Here is a 20394-nt window from a genome sequence, read left to right as displayed (position 1 = left end):
GGATAAGGTTTACAATTTTAAAAAAAAGGCAAATAAAAAATTCCGATCCACTTATAAAAAGAAACTAAGCTTCTTCAATAAAGTGTTCATAATCAAATATTAAGTCTTGCTTCCTCCCAACTCTACACAACATCTATTCATATTTTTTAGCTTCCGCAGGTACAATTATTTTCTCCTTTTTCCTTCATTGTATAGTGATTTCCATTTTAATTTTAATATAACAACTCTTTATTGATTTTCAATCTGGCTTTAAAGCTTGCAGAAAAGAGAAAGTGTGAAGACTAGTTAAATATTTACCTAAAGATTTATAATGGAAGCATGCCGAGTAAGTTTTATTTGTTTTTGTTTTTGTTGGATTGTATAGATTTTTAGTTTGCAAAAAAGTTTTTTCTAAATAATTCGAACTTTATAGTCATGTTAACAATGTAATTAAATAATCGACATAATAATACAAAGCATACGGCAGGAGGGTCGTATGAGCTGTTGTTTGTATGTGAAGTTAATGCTTTCCATTATTTATCTCTTCTCCATTGTGAAATTGTGAAATGACTTTTACTTTTTAACATTCAATTCGTGGAATTGAATAACAGTCTCAGTCATCCATGTCCTTGATCGCCACTTCCTGTAGTTGCTAGTTTGCTACGTAGAGTACTAATTTTTAATATTGATATTTTGAAAAATAAAATGAAATAACTTTGATAGTATGTATCATACTTTCTTAACTGAAAATTCTAATGTAGTCATGACTTTTGACTACCACAATTTTTTAAAATGGATGATTGAGATTATTTGTTTTTTGATTTATTTTTAATTAGTAATTTTAATTAAAAATTATTTTTTTAATTATTTTAAATATATTTTTAATTTCGAGAAATTATTTTTTAATATTTTCCGATTTTTTTTTTTTTTTGTTATTTTCTAATTTAATTACTACTTGTTAATAATCAAAATAAAATTAAATCAAAATTAAAAAATTGTTCATCAGGTTTCAAAAAAAAAAAAAATTGCTCATCATGTTCTTCATGTACTGTTCTTCATTGTTCATGATGTTCTTCACATTGTTCAACCAAAATTAAACACCCATCTTATATCTCTTGATCAATAATCATAATACACATTAATTCGTTTTGTTACAACGTGTTTCTTCTATTAATCGCTGCTCATATGTCATAGATTTAGTGGTTATTTGGTTTTTTCGAATTTTTTTGCATTAAGGGTTCCAATTTGATTACTCAACAAGTATATGAATTCTTAGATTTAAGAAAACGAAGATAAATTCTCGATTGTTGGCCTATAATGTTAGTGGATTGGTATAACGATGGATTATGCTAGGCAAATTAAATTGGAGAAGAGAGCCCGCCGTTTTTTTTTTCCGTCACAACTCCTTGGTTTGTCCCGTAAAACTGTTCGATTTTTGTATCAAATATGTTTGTGTGTTTGGTAATGACATATACTTTAGTTGGTCATTACCTAAATAACTGGTGTTATTTTTGGCCTTATGGAAAGATCTTTTATGTCTACTGGAATTGATTTAATATTAGCATGTTCAAACAATATTTAGCAAATATTATATATATATTGATAAACAAAAAATATTTGGATAATCACTTTCTTATGGAGTAGAACTTGCATATTTGGTCAATTTAATGTGGCAATAATTAACGAACGTCTCAGGTGCATTGGATAAGATAACTAAAACTAGAAATATTAGATTAAAATGAACATTAATTACATCGATCGACGCGTGATTTTGTCAAGCAATCCCAAATTAATACCACTTCAAGTAATTTTTAAATGCTTATCTAACGCCCAGGAGCGTTCGTTAACAAGATCCATTTAGGATTTAGGCCGAATAATTACACTTATATTAGGGGCGTTAAATAAGAGAATTTAAAGTGGAAATATCAAAGTAAAATAAACATTAATTACACTGATCTACTCGTGATTTTGACATGCTTTCCTATTTTTAATAATATATTATTTTTAGTAATATACTACTATTAATTAGTAATCTAATGCCCCGAAAAGCTCGTTAGCAATATCCTTTTACATAAAGGGGATCTCAAATCAATGACCACTAATCTAACACGGGGTATTTAATACGGGGTATTTCTATCCATATAATTATTCTGATTATCTGAGCTCTATAAATACATTATACCCCAAAAATTTGCAAGATGTTTTTAGATGATATAATGTGAAATTTCTTCTTACTACACTTTTTGTACACTTTTCCTCATGTTTCATATATATATATAGTTTGTGATACGTAGTAAAGAACAAAATGATGAAGATGACACAGCCACCAGCGGCGATGTTAGCAATACTGCCAATCTTGATATTATACTTCCAGAAATCTTGTTAAAGGTATTCGACGAGAAGATCCTCTTGAACGTCTTTTGTGAGAAAAGGAAAGGGATTTTGACGACAATACTTAAAGAGGTAGAGAAGTACGATTTGAGGGTTGTTAATTGTAGCACTATTCCCTTTGACAATAAGGCCATGGACATTACAATCGTTGCACAGGTAATCAAACCTTCTTCCATTTCCTTTTGTTACAAAATTATATTAACTATTAATGCAACAATATACCACTTATATATAAAGGAAAATATCATCAATCAATGATTATTACTGTTCTTTACTTGGTTTGAAAAACTAGACAAAATCTAGCTTAGCTATTTTGATTTTGATTTATGTAGATGGAAAGGGGGTTCAACCACAAGATGAAAGATCTTATTAAAACTCTTCGCTCGGCTCTCCTCGTCGCTAGCCCCTAAACTCTAAGGACCAAATAAAGGTTGACGCATCATTGTAGCTTTGTAAAAGTGTGGCTATTTCATTGTCAACAAATATACTACGTAGTATATAATTTCGTATGCAATGGTTATGTTTAACATCCAACCAATGTAACATAATGGTTGAGACTTAAAAGTGTTACTACAAAAAATAAGCAACACTTTGAAAGTTTAGAATTGAAACCAATTTGTGCGTGCTACATATATACTATGTATGTCCTTGTGTAATACTTCTGAAAGTCAATGATAAAATTTTACACATGTTACTTTTTATTTATTTATTTTAACGCCTTTGAAATAATAATACCCCTAATAGCAAATTTAGAGCGTTTCTCATCACATCTTATCTAGATTTTTTTTACCTATAACTAGTGGGAACATGGTGTTGTAAGGTATGTTTGTTCATGATATAACAGTTGATCAATCATAATAACATCGTTTCTATATGTTGCATTCACTTGCATATAGAATGAACGATTTACAAGCACGAATCTTGAGGAATAATAATGCAACATGCACGAGACTAATATGTTGCAAACAGGGCAAACCTAAAGATGCCCGCCGCCTAGCCTAGCCCACGTTAAAACCAGTCCAGCCCGTTGTTGTCAAGGGGAACACAAGGTCCAGGCTCGGTTTATGTGATATGGGCTCGACCCTCTGCCTATTTTAAGGCCTATTCGAGTTCAATTTTGGCCTGTGGGCTAGCACATCAAGCATGATCCATGGACCCAAAGCCCAGTATAGCACGTCAACCCTTGTCTTTTGTAATTAAATAATTTTCCTTTTTTGTAAATTCTACTATTTTAAATTGTACAAGTATATGCACTTTTTGTAAAACTGGCCACACTGTGCGACAAGCTGACATATACCAAAACACCGACCGAGTAACCCCTGCCACACCATGTGACCGGCCACATATGAAAATTTGTGATATATGTTACTCCTTTGGTCTCCGGTGTACACATTTTTACCCATTTATTTATTTTCTTTTTCTATGCTCAATCTTTATGTTTCTAAGCTATATTGTATTTTTTATTTTTACTTTTGTCTTTATTTTGATTTGTACTTGTAAAATTGGTGGTAACAAAAATTATACAAAGTAATAGATTTTGAATAATATTTTGTACAATTAAAGATATGTAAAATATGTGAATCACAATTTTATATTTTTTTAGGAATTTTGAAGTGAATCACCGTTACTAGTATATCTTTTTGTAGGAAAGTGTATACAATTATAGATTGTAAATTTTACTATAAGTAGCTAATGTCGTAGGCAAAAAAAATTAATGGAAAAAACTAGCTTCAGGCCAGGAAGTAACATGTGTCACATGGTGTCTGTTTTAGTATTGTGTTATAAATTACGAGTAGCTTTTTTAAAGGGAAAAGACATTTTATTAAATTGGAACCTGTCACATGTCAACCCTACTCGAATTAACAAGCAAGAGTGCAAACCTTTTAAGAGTGAGGGCAAGGGAATCTTGATCCAATTCACATGTGGTAGGTGGAGAGTAATTTTCCAAACCTATAGTTATTAGATACAGTTATTACCACTAAACCAAGTATTTTTTTGTATTTATTTACGGGGAGTAGTTGCGTGAGACCAATTACTAACACACGTTATCAAAATACACAACCGGATGATCTTATTGTATAATCGTCAATGATTCTAATAATGACACTGATATTATTATCTTTTATGCTCACGCTATCCATGCCATCTTTTGTTTATTGGTTTAATTCAGTACAAAAAAAATCGATTATTAAAGCGGTGGATTCCTTAATTATAAGTAGCAAACTTAGATTGGTACAATTTTCAATTCATTGATACTAAATTGGTAAGATTATCAACAATTTATTTGATTTATATATTAGCTATGCTAGTTAAAAATGGTTCATTTTCTGTTTTCTAATAATCTCGGTCAATTTTAGGGATAAATGGAGTCCTTTCAATACAGCCCGACTCCGTCTTTAGAGAGCCTTATCTTCTTGCACGACTGATGATCAAGACTTTGGCGAAATCGGTGTCGACGGAACTCTACATCGTGGTGGCTTTGAGGTCCCTGAGGCGAAAGAAAGCCGTGGGTGTAACAACAGAACTGGATCCATGGCTTTAAACTCTAGTTTGTTGAGTCAATACCATGCTATTGCGGAACGACGTAGAAGAGACAAACTTAGCCAAAGATTCATTGCTCTCGCAAAAGTCATTCCTTGCTTTGAAAAGGTAACTAATTTGAATTTTCAATTGATTGTATTTCATAGTAATAACTTGGAAGTTTGTAACACCTTATTCACCATTTAATTGAATACTCCCTCCGTCCTAAAATAATTGAGACGTTAGACTTTTTTCACTATTTATATATTAACTTTGACTATAATTTTTTACTAACATAATAAAAATATATTTTGTCATAAAATATGTTATCAGTTATTCTGTGATAGAGGGAGTCTAATAATAATAATGTCAACTAATAACAACGAATCAAAAGCGTTAATAGCATCTATTTTTGGTAAAATTACTCGTTAATCTCTTTTTGATGTTTAAAGTACCTCCATCTATTCAAAGTAAACTCTCGACACAAAAGGGAGCTAGTGCAATAATCTGAAGATGTACAATTTGTTTCGGGGTTTTCTGATGTCCTGCGGGAGAGTTACAATTCCGAGACTGGAACCGGACGCCTGTACCTGCAAAACAACGGAGACTCCTGGTGGTGGGAGCTCCGCCTCCAACGGTCAAGTTAGTACTTGATTAAGGAGTAATTAATGCGGAAATTAAAGTGAGTGGGTCTCTCTAGGTGAGAGTGTTTGATGTGAGTTTTAGCGTAATCTGCTTGTAACTCTGTGTAAATCTCTGTGTAATCAATCTAATCCCTCTTAATGAGGATTAAGGGAGGTATTTATAACCTTGGGAAACATGCCAATCCTAGGTTTAGGTTAACCTAGGGTTGATTGGGCTTCCCTCGGAAGTTGGGCCTGGGTGGCCGGTTATCCCAGGTGTTATGGGAAGGACACATGTCGTGTCGTAACAGGTCCAAGGTGGACGGATCATTGCTTGACACGTGGCAGGCTCCTATTGGCCCATGTGACGGACACATGGCGGAACCTGATTGATCCACTTGTCAGATGGTGATTGGTGGGAGCAAAATCCCCTAATCATTTGCCCCTCACAGGTGGCACGTGACTGGTCACGTGTTACCTGTGACAGGTGTCGAACTGTAACAGGCGACGGCATGCTACAGGTGTCACTCGGCGAAGGGCCGAGAGATTCTCCCGCCCAAATTTTGAATTCTGGAAGTGACCCTTCGCCTTCTCACTTCGCCTATATAAAGGAGTGTTGACTTGAGTCATTTTCACACTTGAGAACTGTTTGAGAACATTCGGACCCCTGAACTTGCTCTGACATTTTGGACCCTTTCTGCCTACCGCCTGTTCTGACAAGCCGACTGCAAAGGATTTTCAGAACTTCATCAATCGTCACTCGTTCAAGTAACTGTCGGTTCTCTTACTCTTAATTTTCTTTTTTACTTTTTTGAAATGGCACCACGGAAGCACACGACACGACCTAGGTTAGTGATCAGTCGGTCACCGGGGACGGCTGAATCTAGGACTAGGAGTGTCGCCTGCCCTTTTCCGGACCTATCTTTGCCCTTTATACAAAGTCCGACTGTATCTGTGTCTATGCAGAGCAGGATGGCCAGAACGAAAAAGACTGCTAGGATCTCAAATTCAGACGGCTCCTCCCACAGGGTGCCGATTAGTGAAACATCTGACCAGGCGCCAGATGTGGAAGTGAAACAAGGCGGCCTGAAAGCCGGCAATTCTGAGGGAGGAGTCTTAGTGACCCCTTCCCATTTAACAATTAACAATTCTGCTCCTTTTCAAAGAGAGGAGGCGGGCCCCTCCGGGAGAGGGGAGGAGTCGTCCTCTTCGGACTCGTCAGAGGGCGATTCCGAGTCTAGCTCTTCTGGCCATGCTTCTCTGGACACAGAAGAGAAAAACAGCCGCCTGCAAGAGGCGAGGCTTTCTCACGCAGTTGAGAAGGGGGACAATTGGGCGGAGCCATTCGCCTCTTACCGAGAGCAAAATACCCCCTACTACTGCACGGTACCTCGGGGCCGGATCACAGTCATGCAAGAGAAAGTGGAGAGCTTTATCGCAAACCACACAATGGGCCCCGACTTTTTAGTGTTTGTGCCGGATCTAGAAGACACAGTCGTCTGGCCGGCTGGTACCAGTTATGATAGCGCCTGCTTTGGCTGCTACGAGGCGGCCATCAAGGCTGGGCTGCGCTTCCCATTGAATCCGGCTGTTCAGCGGATCTTGGATGGGTATGAGTTGGGGTTATGGCAGTTAGCCCCGAACTCCTGGGTCAATGTACTCGGCTATGTGGCCGGGTGCTAACTGCACGGGGTGAAGCCGAGCTTCGAGGCTTTCGCCCATATGAACTATCTCAGCCGGACCCCTAAGGCAGGCGGTACCGGCTGGTATCAATTGACAAGCCACAGGGGCTACCTCATGACGAGAGGTAAAGCAAACAAGTGGAAGGACTGGCGGAGCACCTTCCTCATCATTGAGAGTTCAGACACTGAGCTGAACAAGCGCTTCAATAGGTGGAACAGGAATCTGCCCTTTCTTGCAGGCGGCCGCAGCATGCCGCCTGTTCCCCCCAAGGCTAAGAAAGAGATCCTGGATAAAGGACTCCTTAAAGTAGAGTCAAGGGTCGACTCTACTTCAGGGGTACGAGAGCAAGTACCCCTGCACTGCGTCCCGAGCTTCAAATGGCTCTATGACGAGTACTTTTTGGCCGCCTGTGGCCTCAGCAGTCGGTGCTCAAGAGGTAGTCGGCCTGTCGAATACTCTGTTGTTCCATACATTTCTTATTATGACTTATTAACTTTGCTATTTGTTTTTGCAGCGGACGCTATGAGCAAAATTACCGCCTCCAAGACTGCGGCGGCCATGTTGCGGGCCTCCATCATGCAACAAGCTTCAACCGACTCTCCCAAGAAGGGGGCACCTTGGAGGGCTTCGAACCTTTCACCCTTTTTTTTTGGAGTTGTGTTTATGCATATACTGACTTTTTTTTTTTTTTTTTTTTTTTTAGACGGGTGCTCCAAGGGCTTCTTCTTCCCAACAGCCGGACCCCAAGGCCCGGAGGACGACTGTTGCGAGCTCTCCTGGTTCTGCCAGGAAACATGTGGCGGCTGAGAAACAGTCGGCCACTTCTTCTAAAACTCCAACTGGGCCGCCTAGAAGTATGAAGTTGTCCTTGTAAATTTTAGACTTGCTCCCTTTTTTACTAGGTCTAATCCGTTTGTTTATGCTTGATGCAGCCGGCCCTCAGGAGCCTGACTTGGTAGAGGTGGCCAAGTCTATGATCAGGGCCGTTCCTCCAGCTGAAAGGGAGGCGGTCAGGGGTGTCGGCACCCTTGACCTAGACGGGATTGCATGGGTCCTTGCTGAGGTATACTTAGCATATTTTTGAGTATTTGAATTTCTGGACGCCTGTTTTCTTTTTTGTTTGGAAACTGACGCCATTTCCTTTTTACTTAGGCCCTGCTCCGAGTGAACGGCCTTCGCAAGCCGCTTGACCGGAAGAACAAAGAGGTAAAGGCTGCAAAAGCTATGGCCGCCTCTGACTGTGATAAGGCAATGTTTCAAATTGCACAAAATGAAGTTCTGACCATTGATATTCTTTATTATCAGGCGCAGGCTACCGCCGCTGTTCGGGCTCAGTTAGAGGCGGCCCATAAGAGGAATGGCGAACTGGAGGCGACCATCACCAATCTCAAGGCCGAGCTGAAACCTCTTCGCCTAAATATGTACTCATACGAAGCCTTGGAGAAATCCTTGGCCAACGTAAAGGAACGCCTGGTGACCCAGGAGAAGAGTCTTACCCAGGAGCTCTCGGAATAGGCCGAGCAAGAAAAGAAAGAGCTGGTCCGGGAGATGATGGAAGACTCTGCTCAAATCCAGCGCATGACTTGGGGCCACCTCTTCCCCAATGCCGACTTTGCCTCATGGGAAAAAACATACCGCCAGTGTTCTGATACATATAATCAAGAGATCTTGGCGGCTGCTGAGGAAGAGGCGTTGGAGGAAGCGTTGGAGGAGGAGGAGCCGGTAGTGTCGCTTGTGCCGCTTGGGGGTAATGTATCAAAAAAGGATGTAGCTGAAGCCGAGTCCAGCAAGAAGAGTGATGACCAGGCGGCAGCTGCTAATATTGAAGATATGCCCCCTTCTTAAGCTTTATGTATTCTTTCCACGGCCTACGTGCCGTTTGTTTTGTATTTACTCAGCCAGGGGGCCGGGGCTCTGAATATTTTGCCGGTCTTTAATGACCGGCTTCACTTTAATGAATATTTGTTTTGCTTCAAATTTGTCTAAGTATTGAATATTGTAATATCCAATTGTTCACTAGACCGACTGTTTTACATGGCCGATAGTTGCAGACAGGTACGGATAGTTAGTCACGTTAGTCACGCCGCCTATGCCCCTGGACGACTGGTTGTTTGTTTCCAGGATAGACGATCAGTCGGCCATTTATCTAATTGGTATTCGAACTATTTTAAAGACTGGATCCTTTTTAGGCAGGCAGTTTTGTCATTTGTAAATTTAACCAAGTAGGAAAGTGGTCTGACCAAGTGAACATGATTGTTACTTAGTTGCCAAGGAACTTAGTAGAGGTATCAAGCGGTGGGTACCGGTTGTTCCCCTTTATTCGCCAATGTTTGTTGGCTTTTAACTCATAAGTTGTTAACCTAGCAGGAGTAGTGGTTGAGAGTCCCTGTTTGCGAAAAACAGGCGGACGACTCATACCTTTTAGGCTCCATACTAAGGATGAAGAAGTGACTATGAGTTAACTTTGGAGTTACTCAATCGCCGTCACTCCTGCTTGAGTAGTAAAGGTACCAGGCGGCGGAGGCCGGCTGATCCTTTTGATTCGCCAATGTTTGTTGGCTATTAACTCAAGAGGTTACCTAGTAGGAATAGGGGTTTGAGTGCCGCTGTTTGCCAAAAAATAGGCGGTCTACTCAAACCTTTTAAGTTCCATACCAAGTTTGAGGGAGTGACTATGAGTTAACGTTGGTGTTACTCAGTCGCCGTCACTCTTGCTTGAGAAGTAGATGTACCAGGCGGCGGAGGCCGGCTAGACCCCTTGATTCGCCAATCTTTGTAGGCTATTAACTCAAGAGGTACCCCCTGCATTTATCCCAAGTAATACAGGCGGTCATCTGACTCAGACGTCAACTACTACCACTAGTTTGGTTAGTGATAGAGTTATCCTTGTCTCAAAAACGGCTACGTGGTTGCCCTTGGGGACAGTCGTATAGGTGCCGTGTAATTAGTTTATAGAGCAATGTTCCACCCAAAAGGGAGCTGCTCTCTGCGACGAATTTCATCCGGAGGGATGCCGCCGGACGCTTGCTATGATGTTGGGACAGGTCGTATTAGTTTTGAAGATTTGATCAGTTGGCTTGGCGCCTGGTCTGATCATTCGGCCTGTGGCCTTGGTAAGTTCTTGGTGAACGTAGGTGCTAAGTAAAAGGAGGGTAGCCGCCTGTTAGGCACAGGGTCGGCCAGGCCCTAATCTTTTTAGCTAAGTATTAGGGGGGTGACTATGTGTTTGGAACCAGTCGGCCATTTTTTTATAGAGAGTAGTCGACTATATGTCCAGACGACATGCCCCTATTGTGAGTAAAATACTCAATGGAGAGTAGCCGACTGTAAAGGTACAGACGGCATGCCCCTCTGAAGATAGTAAAATACTCAATGGAGAGTAGCCGACTGTAAAGGTACAGACGGCATGCCCCTCTGAAGATAGAGTGAAATACTCAATGGAGAGTAGCCGACTGTAAAGGTACAGACGGCATGCCCCTCTGAAGGTAGTGAGTCTAATGTCAGGCGCATGGCTTCCCAGTTTGCCTCTTCGTCATATAGCATTACTCGAAGAGTCGGCTCGTAGTGTTCTATTGGAAGAACAGCTTCCGCACCATAAGTTAGGAGGAATGGAGTTTCTCCAGTCGCCCCTTTTTTCAGTCGTCCTAATGGCCCAGAGAACATGTGATAATTCATCCGCCCATAGGCCGCCTGCTCGTTCAATCTTTTTCTTGAGACCGTCTGAGATGATTTTATTAAAGGCTTCTACCTAGTCGTTTGCTTGTGGACGGCCGACAGATGCAAAGTAGTGTGCAATTCCTTGGTCACCCAACCAGATTTTGAGAACAGGCGTCTCAAATTGGGGACCATTATCAAAAACCATAGACATGGGAACCCCGAACCGAGTGATGACATTTTTCCAAATGAATGAAATTACATCCTTCGTCTTGATTCTCTTTACAGCCTCCGCCTCTACCCATTTAGTGAAGTAGTCGACGGCAACAAGTATGTACCTCCTTCCGCCTGTAGCAGGCGTATATGGACCCAGAATGTCCATGCCCCACTTAGCAAACGGTAGTGGGCTACGAATGGTAGTGAGGTCAGTAGCCGGACGGTGAATTAGCTTGCCAAACCTTTGGCACTTGTCACATTTTTTCACCATCTCCATTGCATCTGCTTCTAAAGTAGGCCAAAAGTAGCCCTGCCGCCTTGCCCGTTGAGCAAGCGTCCTACCGCCTATATGAGAAGCACAGTAACCAGAGTGAAGATCGTCTAGTATCTCTCGTCCCTTTTCTGGAGTAACACACTTTAAGAAGGGTTGAAGGTACCCCTTTTTGTGAAGTTCTCCCTTTATTATTTCAAAACTGGTGGCTCGTTTTTTCAGTGCTGCCGCCTGTTGATGATCATCCGGCAGTGTACCGTTTGTCAGATATGCCCTGATTGAATGCATCCAGGTTGAGCTTCTGTCTAGGATTCCAATAGGGTCTTCCTCGATGCTTCTCTTCTCCATTACTTCCCAAAAAACAGTTCGAGGAGTATCAGAGGAGGCGGATGATGCTAATTTTGACAGTGCATCCGCCTGGTTGTTTTCTGATCTCGGCACTTGGATCAGATGGAAATCCTCAAGGGAGCCGACTGCTTGTCGGACCGCCTGTAAATACTTGATCATGGCCAGATGGGTTGCTTCGTATTCGTCATTGTATTGACTCACTATCAATTGTGAATCGGAACAGGCGTCTATTTTTCTTGCCCCTGCCGCCTTGCACATGCGGATCCCGGCTAGTAAAGCTTCATATTCTGCCTCATTGTTTGAGGCCTGAAAACTGAAGCGTAAAGCATACTCGTACCTGTCGCCCTCTGGCGACTGACATATGACGCCTGCTCCACAACCATTTGAAGTAGAGCTTCCGTCCACATATACCTTCCAGACTTGGTCTGGAACTTGAGAGTCAGGAGGACGAGTCATCTCAACAATAAAGTCAGCAAAGGCTTGCCCCTTCACTGCTTTTCTAGGCTCGAAAGTAACTTCGAGGCTCTGTATTTCTATGGCCCATTTGATCATTCGGCCTGACGACTCCATGATGGTCAGTGGCCGCTTGATAGGTTGGTTTGTATACACGACGACTGCATGTGCCAAAAAGTAGGGTTCAATTTTTTAACAACCATGAAGAGTGCAAGACCAAATTTCTCCACTAGGGGATACCTCAACTCGGCATTTTTCAGTACATGACTGACAAAGTAGACCGGGAGCTGACAGCCGTCACTTTCAGCAAGGAGAACAGCGCTTAACGCATGATCAGAGACGGCCAGGTACATGTAGAGTACTTCTTTGGGCAAAGCGCTGACCAGCCTCGGCAAGGAATGCAAGTGAACTTTCAATTTCTGGAAGGCGGCCTCAGCATCCGGCCCCCATTCAAACCTTGCCTTTTTCTTAATTGCCTGGAAAAAGTATAAACATTTGTCGCCTGATCGGCTTAGAAATCTTCCCAAGGCCGCCAGACAACCTGTTAACTTCTGAACCTCTCGGATGGTACGAGGCGACTGCATGTCAATGACCGCCTGCACCTTCTCAGGGTTCGCCTCTATTCCTCTCTGATTGATAAGGAATCCGAGAAATTTCCCAGACTCAACTCCAAAGACACATTTCTTGGGATTGAGCATGGCATGGTGCCGCCTGAGTGTGGCGAAAGTTTCTCGGAGGTCTGACAGATGATCTTTCTGAAGTTTAGTCTTGACAATCATATCATCAATGTATGCCTCGACGTTTCTCCCAATCTGATCAAAGAACACAGTGTTTATCATTCGCTGGAAGGTAGCCGGGGCATTCTTAAGACCAAACGGCATGACCGTGTAACAGTATAACCCCTGATTAGTGACGAAGGCCGTCTTCTCCTGATCTTTCTTCCACAAAGGAATTTGATGGAAACCAGAGTAGGCGTCCATAAAGCTCATCAAAGCATGGCCGGCTGTTGAGTCGACCAGGTTATCAATTTTAGGCAGAGGGTAACTGTCTTTGGGGCACGCCTTGTTTAAGTCTGTGTAGTCTACACACATTCGCCAGGTGCCATTCGGCTTTTTAACAAGCACCACATTTGCAACCCAGTCTGGGAAGTAACATTGCCGAATGAACCCTGCATCAAGTAATTTTTTAACTTCGGCGGCTTCCGCCTGACTTCTTTCTTCGCCATGGATCCGTTTCTTCTGCCGTACCGGCTTCTTTTTTGGATCCACGGCCAGTTTATGTACCGCCAGATCAGGACTAATGCCTGGCATTTCATGGACTTCGAATGCAAAGATGTCCTTGTATTCTTTCAATAGTTTGTGAAAGTCGTCACCAAGGTCTCTCAGAGCAGTCGTCCCAACTTTGACTGTTCGATCAGGACGTGAGTCGTCTAAGATCAGGTCCGTATGCTCACCAGCCGGCTGAGGGCGGAACTCATCCGACCGCTCCTCTGCCAATGATTGCTATTTTCTTTCTTTTCTTGCGGCCCCTGTCTGGGATGCCTTTCTCTTCTTGCTGCCTGCTTCTTGAACAGGCGCACTCTCCTTGACATTGTCAAGGTCTGTTTTTTCACCACTTGACCCAGTGGCCATAACAGTGGGCTTGACATCCGAGAGATAGCACTCTCGGGCCATCTTCTGATCTCCCCTTAGGGAGCCGACTGTTCCATTATCCCTCTCGAACTTGAGAAACATAAGAGATGGGATTATAAAAGCCTTGGAATTATTCAGGGTTGGTCGTCCCAGAATCATGTTGTAGGCCGAGAGTTCTTCTACTACCAGGAACCGGACTACCATGTGTCGTCCTTCCCCTTTTTCGCCCAGGCGGATGGGTAAATCCACTCGTCCCAGTGGGTGGACGACTCCTCCTCCAAACCCTACTAAAGGGTGGGAGGCCGGATGTATGCAATCAGTCTGATATTTTAGTTTCGACAGACATTTGCTACTGATGATATCTGAGGAGCTTCCGGTATCTATGAGGATTCGGCCAACTCTCTGGTTGGCCACTTTACATTCAATAACGATAGGGTCGTCATGCGGCCCTCTTACCCCTCCTAGATCTTCTTCAGTGATGACAATCTCAGGAAATGAATATTTGGACGGCCGTTCTTGGTGAACGGAATTTACATCTAACCATCTGATATTGTCTTTGTTGCCCCTAATAGTGGGGCCGCCTCCTGAGAAGCCGCCTGCGATGATGTAGACGACTGCATCATCTGTATCGGAGCTGTTGGCCTGTTGTTTCTTTTTGGCCGACTGCTTTTTTGAGGAAGTGTTCCCCGTAGATTTCTTGACATAAGTGTCAAGATCACCTTGCTCAGCCAGGCGGTCCAGATACCGCATGAGACTGATGCAGTCATTGGTGTGATGACCAACATCATCATGATAAGCACAGAATTTTTCTTGGTTCCGGCTGTTTGCAGAACCCTTCATGGGGACCGGCTTCTCAATTGAGATCCGTCCCTTGATTTCTTTTAGGATAAACTGGTTATCCTTGTTAAACGCATACTTTGGGGAGTATGGTTTGAATTCTTTTTTCTTTTTCTGGGCCGGCTGTTTAGAGGAATCAGCCGCCCAGACCTCTTTTCTCTTCTCATCTTTGTTTGACGAGTGTTTCTGTCGTCCTTCTCTTTTGTCGAACCTTTTCCCGTCCGACTGTTTTACCGTACAAAGATCAGTCGCCTGTATATAGGCTTCCGCTTCAATCAAGGCCTCTTGAAGAGTCGCCACCCTCTTTCGGACCAAGTCAAATTTGAAGGTCGACCCGTCCTTGAGACCTCTGAAAAAGTCAGTATAGGCTACCTCATCCGGTAACCCTTGAATCTGTATTCTCATCAGGTTAAAACGCCTGATGTAAGAACGAAGCCCCTCCTTCTCGCCCTGCTGAATTGTTCCTAAATCAAGGGTCGTCTTCTTCGCCGGGATGTTCATGGCGAAGTTGGAGGTGAATAAGTAAGCAAGCGTCCTGAAGTTATTTACACAACCAGTCGGCAGGTTGCCGAACCATTGTTGTGCGATTCCTTTGAGAGTCGCTGGGAAACACTTGCACCAAGTGGGATCATCTAACCCTTGAAGGTACATCAGGTTGGTGAATGCCATCAGATGGTCTTCTGGGTTAGTAGTGCCGTCATAGGCACCTACTAATACATTTTTCACTTTGGTCGGCTGAGCGGCTTCAGTAATTTCCTTGGAGAAGGCCGACGGCTGTTCACCAAGTCTAAGCAACCGTAGCTGCCAGTCCATAGGTTGGACGTTTTTTGCTGCATGTCCACCAAACGGAGGTGGCTGCAAAAAATACTGTTGTTGCGGCACAAACGGTAAGTTTGGTACCGCCTGGTCGCTATGAAAGCCGGACTGACGGGAGGTACCGCCTGACTGACTCTCATGATACGACTGCGTATGCCTCATTGAGGTATTTCGCAGACTGTCTTGGAAGTTTGAAGTAGAGGCCGACTCTGACAATCGGTCACTCTTCTTCTGCTCTAGCAGTAGCCGAGCGTCTGTGAATGTTTGCTTCGACCCGTCCGCCTGAATATGACGAACAGGTTTCCTATTTCCTGTAGGAAAACGGAATTTGGTGAAATCAAGGGCAGGTGGCTCCCGCTTCCTAGATTTAGGATGAGGAGTCGCCTCTCGCCCTTGAACTGGCTTCCTCTTCAGCGAAGTGGAGGGTTTCTTAGCCGACTGCTCCTTGACCAGAGCAGGCGGCTTCTTGTTGATCAACTCTTGAATCTCTCCCTTGAAGTCCCTCATGAAGGTCATGAGTTCGTTCCTTGTGATGGGAGCAGACCCATCAGTCGGCTGTTGCCGAACAGGCGGTGCGTCTGCTGGCTCGCTTCCTGTATGAAGATGTTCCCGTTCCCTCCTTTTGGTCTGACGGGTACGTCGGGCCCTTAGGGTCCCGTCTGAAGCTGTGTGAGCTTCAACTTCAAATTCACTCTCAGTATCGTGGTCCGACTGAACTTGAGGGTCGTCTAGGGGACGCCTCTCTTCAGGAGTCGGTACAGACTTGGATGCCATCTCAGAAGTACTCTCCCCACAGACGGCGCCAAATGTTTCGGGGTTTTCTGATGTCCTGCGGGAGAGTTACAATTCCGAGACTGGAACCGGACGTCTGTACCTGCAAAACAACGGAGACTCCTGGTGGTGGGAGCTCCGCCTCCAACGGTCAAGTTAGTACTTGATTAAGGAGTAATTAATGCGGAAATTAAAGTGAGTGGGTCTCTCTAGGTGAGAGTGTTTGATGTGAGTTTTAGCGTAATCTGCTTGTAACTCTGTGTAAATCTCTGTGTAATCAATCTAATCCCTCTTAATGAGGATTAAGGGAGGTATTTATAACCTTGGGAAACGTGCCAATCCTAGGTTTAGGTTAACCTAGGGTTGATTGGGCTTCCCTCGGAAGTTGGGCCTGGGTGGCCGGTTATCCCAGGTGTTATGGGAAGGACACATGTCGTGTCGTAACAGGTCCAAGGTGGACGGATCATTGCTTGACACGTGGCAGGCTCCTATTGGCCCATGTGACGGACACATGGCGGAACCTGATTGATCCACTTGTCAGATGGTGATTGGTGGGAGCAAAATCCCCTAATCACAATTAACCCTAGTTAATGCCTTAATGGTCTAAGAATATGAGTAGTATAGATTGGTCTAAGCATATGAGTACTATAGATTATTAACTTCTACTTTAATTTGGATCTATATAATCATAAATATGAATGATCCCAATTAAAATGACACATTTTTTGTTCTAGAAGGATAAAAGATCTGTGCTTGAAGAAGCAATTAAGTACGTGAAACAGCTCCAAGAACGTGTTAAAGACCTTGAAGAAAAAGCAAAGCCTCAAAATGTTGAATCAGCAATGCTAGTGAAGAGGAAACATAAAAACAAAGAAACCGTTGATTTGCAATTTCCAGAAATAGAAGCTAAAGTAAGCAACAAGGACGTGTTGCTTAGAATTTATTGTAAGAACCAACATGGATTACTAGAAACGATATTGAACGAAATGGAGAAGGTTAACTTGTCTATTAATGGTACCAGCTTTCTTTCTTTTGGGAATCATGACATGGATATCACTACAATCGCCAAGGTAACTATTTGAATCATAATTTTTTGTCTCGCTTTTATTACTCGATCTAGTTGATAACATAATATTTTCGTCTCTCTATTATACATTGTATATCTCTAGAATTATTAGGTGCACATAAAAGTAATTATTGTATATTTTCCCCACTCCCTCCCCCTCACCCCCCCCCCCCCCTTTATTTTTATCATTTGGAGGGATATTAAAGAGCAAAAGTGATTGGGTGTCGAAAAAATTACCCTTTGAACTTTGAAGCACCTATTTGACTATCAATAAGTACATCATCATGTATCTTAAAATTTCCAATTACTTTTTTGATTCAAAATAACTTGCAATATCAAACATGATATACACATCAATGCATGAGTTTATCTTTTAATAAACATAATAAAACTTTAGTAAAAATTATAAAATTGTTAATATCATGAAACTTGAAAAATCCAACTATCTCAATTGGCTGGGAGAACCCATGCCTGAGATGATTTTGAATCTTCCATGGCTGAGAGTTAGCAAGCAACCTTTGCCTCTTGGAAGGAGGATAGGCAAACAATGTGATAGCTTCGATTAGAGCAAAGCCCAAAATAGCATAACCAGATAACTGTTTTGTCAATGGTGGAATAGTCATAGATTATAACAAAGTGACCCTTATAATACCGATCGAGTAATCATTGTAATACTAATCGAGTAACCCCTGTAACACCAATCGAGTAACCCCTATAAAACTAACGAAGTAATCCCTACATTATTTGGTCACACCGTGTGACCAGTCACATATAAGAATTTGTGTAAAAATAATAATTATTATTTATAATAAATTAGTAAAAATAAACATAGTTATGTGTAATTAATGAAAACAGTCAAATCATATATGTTCATAATAAAACGAAGGGAATATTATTTAAAAACCACCATCATTATGATATTAGTTAATCACCCTCTTCATTGATATACCGACATAAATTGTTACATTTTCGCCAGCAAATACTCCGAACTAATGTTGGATCACATACAATTTGACAAGTTACAATAAAAAATATTTGGAATTCTTATCTTATACAAGTACTTCGTACGTTGATATATTCTATGATTATCCTCCCTATGAAAACTGACACATCAAATTTATAATAGATTAATAGTGTTTCAAAGGTCAAATTTTATACTATCCCTCATTTGTTTATCTTTTTATTTACTAAAATAATTAGTAAGTGAAATGCGGATCCCTATTTTTACTTTTTAAGTAGAAAAGAAAAAGTTGTTTACAACTATTGTTTTAATTATGTAGAACGTAGTTTTTTATGGATCATAGTGATGTAAGTGTTGTATGATTGTATTGTAGTTATCGTTAAAATGGCTATAATTATACTAAATTTTTATTGGCTGATTTTTTATTAAATTTTAATGTCAAATTTAAATATAAATTGTTTATCTAAATTTTAATATTCATTTATTAATTTTGAAATAGTTTTTGATTTTTTTATAATTATCATTATATATATATTAATTTAGGAAATTAAGTTTTGATTATTACTTAAATTACAAAATAATTCATAAATTAATTATGAAAATATTAAAAAATAAATTAGAATTAAGAAAAACATTGGTAATTAATTTTGACATAAAAATAAATAAAATATCAGCCAATGAAAAATTAGTATGATGGTACTATGGTAGTCATTTTAAGGATGACTATCATATAATTTTCACAAAGTTTCATATGTGACTGACCATATTGTGTTGTCGGAATTAATTGGTCAGGGGTTACTCAGTCGGTCAGGAGTTACTCGGTCAGTCAAGGGTTACTCGGTTAGGGGTTACTCAGTCGGTCAGGGGTTACCCGATTAGTGGTTTAGTGTGTGTCAGTCGGCCACATAATGTGGTCAGCCACACAGAAAACGCGGTGTAGAATTTTTAGTGATATAAGGAATGATAAAAGTAAAGTGAAATAATAATTGGCAATGTTTAAAAAAAAATTAATAATTGGCAATTGTTAAGAGTAAAAAAGTAACTAGCTTAGGTAATTAATTAAACAAGATATTACATTTAAAATTAACTTTGATGATTTTTTTTTTATGGTTTATGGGGTAAAAATTAAATTGTACGGAGTACTTGGTTCAATCAATTTATGATTCGTTGGAGTTATTGTTTTATTTATGCAGATGAATGAAAACTTCGGAATCACAGCAAAGGAGCTTGTGCAAAAACTAAGGATGGTTCTCTAAGCTAGCTGCATCTTACGAAGTACTACGTACATGCATACTTTTGTCAAACAATGGATTTGTTGTACCAGTATAAGTACATATAGGCCTTTGGCAAATCTAAATGGAGGAATCCTTTCTCGTACTTAATTGATATGGAGTACTTTTTCATTAAGTGGAATATTTAATTTAGTAATGCTATACACAGCCCTTAGGAATACAATTAAGCATTTAATATCTTTCCATTTTTGGTATAAGTTTAGGAATGCATGACAAAATCACGCGTAAATCAATGTAATTGATGAATATATTTCATTAATAATTTTTTCTTTTAACTTCTTATACATATCCCTTAGGCCTACATAAAGCATTTTCCTTTTATTTAACTTAACAATTATACTACTCGTCAAATTTCGTTGAAAAAAAAAAATATGTATCACAGGTCCTTAGAGCACTCCCGGCAGTGAGGAAAAAAGCCCTCACAAGTAAAAATAAAGGTGTAAAAAAAATACCCGAGCATTACGTTAGTGAGGGAAAAAACCCTCACCGTTGAGAGCTATGAAAAACGCACAAGAGTTGAGGGGAAATACTCGTGAACAGTAACCGGTGGGCCCCACATGTACACGCCGCTTTCCCTTTTTTTTTCCTTTCTGGCTTGCAAAACGACGTCGTTTTGCCTTAAAGAAGGGCGAAACGACGCCATTTTGAGGGGCAAAAAGGGAAAAAAATAAGGGGGCAGCTGGCCTGACGCGCGTCAGACCCAGCCAATGGGGATGCGACACGCGTCAGGCTTTGTCCTTCCAACCAATCAGATTTTTTTGCTTTTATTACAACGGTTATATTTTTGTAAGGTAAATATAACCGTTGTAATTATAAAAAAAAAAAAAAAAAAAAAAACAAAATTCACCAACGGATAGATTTTTTTTTCTCTATAAATAGACA

General features: G+C 40.9%; 2 protein-coding genes across 4 annotated transcripts; both read left to right on the top strand.

Annotated features, from left to right (window-relative positions):
- LOC110713360 (transcription factor bHLH19-like) lies at window positions 1-3071 on the top strand. 2 transcript variants are annotated; one of them, XM_021891825.1, is made up of 4 exons: window positions 1-159; window positions 263-325; window positions 2260-2526; window positions 2703-3071. In XM_021891825.1, exons 2-4 carry the CDS (start codon window positions 311-313, stop codon window positions 2778-2780), a joined length of 360 nt encoding a protein of 119 aa, XP_021747517.1. In that variant the 5' UTR covers window positions 1-159; window positions 263-310; the 3' UTR covers window positions 2781-3071. The 2 variants fall into 2 exon arrangements, with proteins under 2 accessions (XP_021747517.1, XP_021747514.1); XM_021891822.1 differs by having other exon boundaries at window positions 3-159; window positions 256-325.
- Window positions 3072-4305: 1234 nt separating this feature from the next.
- LOC110713348 (transcription factor bHLH25-like) lies at window positions 4306-19965 on the top strand. Of its 2 annotated transcripts, none has more exons than XM_021891813.1 (4): window positions 4306-4633; window positions 4728-5019; window positions 16931-17263; window positions 19414-19965. In XM_021891813.1, the coding sequence occupies exons 2-4, from the start codon at window positions 4903-4905 to the stop codon at window positions 19474-19476; spliced, it is 513 nt and encodes a 170-aa protein (XP_021747505.1). In that variant the 5' UTR covers window positions 4306-4633; window positions 4728-4902; the 3' UTR covers window positions 19477-19965. The 2 variants fall into 2 exon arrangements, with proteins under 2 accessions (XP_021747505.1, XP_021747498.1); XM_021891806.1 differs by having other exon boundaries at window positions 16928-17263.
- Window positions 19966-20394: the final 429 nt, after the last annotated feature.

Source organism: Chenopodium quinoa, unplaced genomic scaffold (genome assembly GCF_001683475.1).
Source record: "Chenopodium quinoa cultivar QQ74 unplaced genomic scaffold, ASM168347v1, whole genome shotgun sequence".
Lineage (NCBI taxonomy): Eukaryota > Viridiplantae > Streptophyta > Magnoliopsida > Caryophyllales > Amaranthaceae > Chenopodium > Chenopodium quinoa.
This window is presented reverse-complemented; position numbering and strand designations above follow the sequence as displayed.

Coding starts and splice junctions, on each gene's coding strand:
- LOC110713348 (XM_021891806.1), top strand. CDS start 4,903: ATGGCTTTAAACTCTAGTTTGTTGAGTCAATACCATGCTATTGCGGAA. Junction 5,020..16,927: donor TCATTCCTTGCTTTGAAAAG/GTAACTAATTTG, acceptor TTTTTGTTCTAG/AAGGATAAAAGATCTGTGCT. Junction 17,264..19,413: donor ATATCACTACAATCGCCAAG/GTAACTATTTGA, acceptor TTATTTATGCAG/ATGAATGAAAACTTCGGAAT.
- LOC110713360 (XM_021891825.1), top strand. Junction 2,527..2,702: donor ACATTACAATCGTTGCACAG/GTAATCAAACCT, acceptor TGATTTATGTAG/ATGGAAAGGGGGTTCAACCA.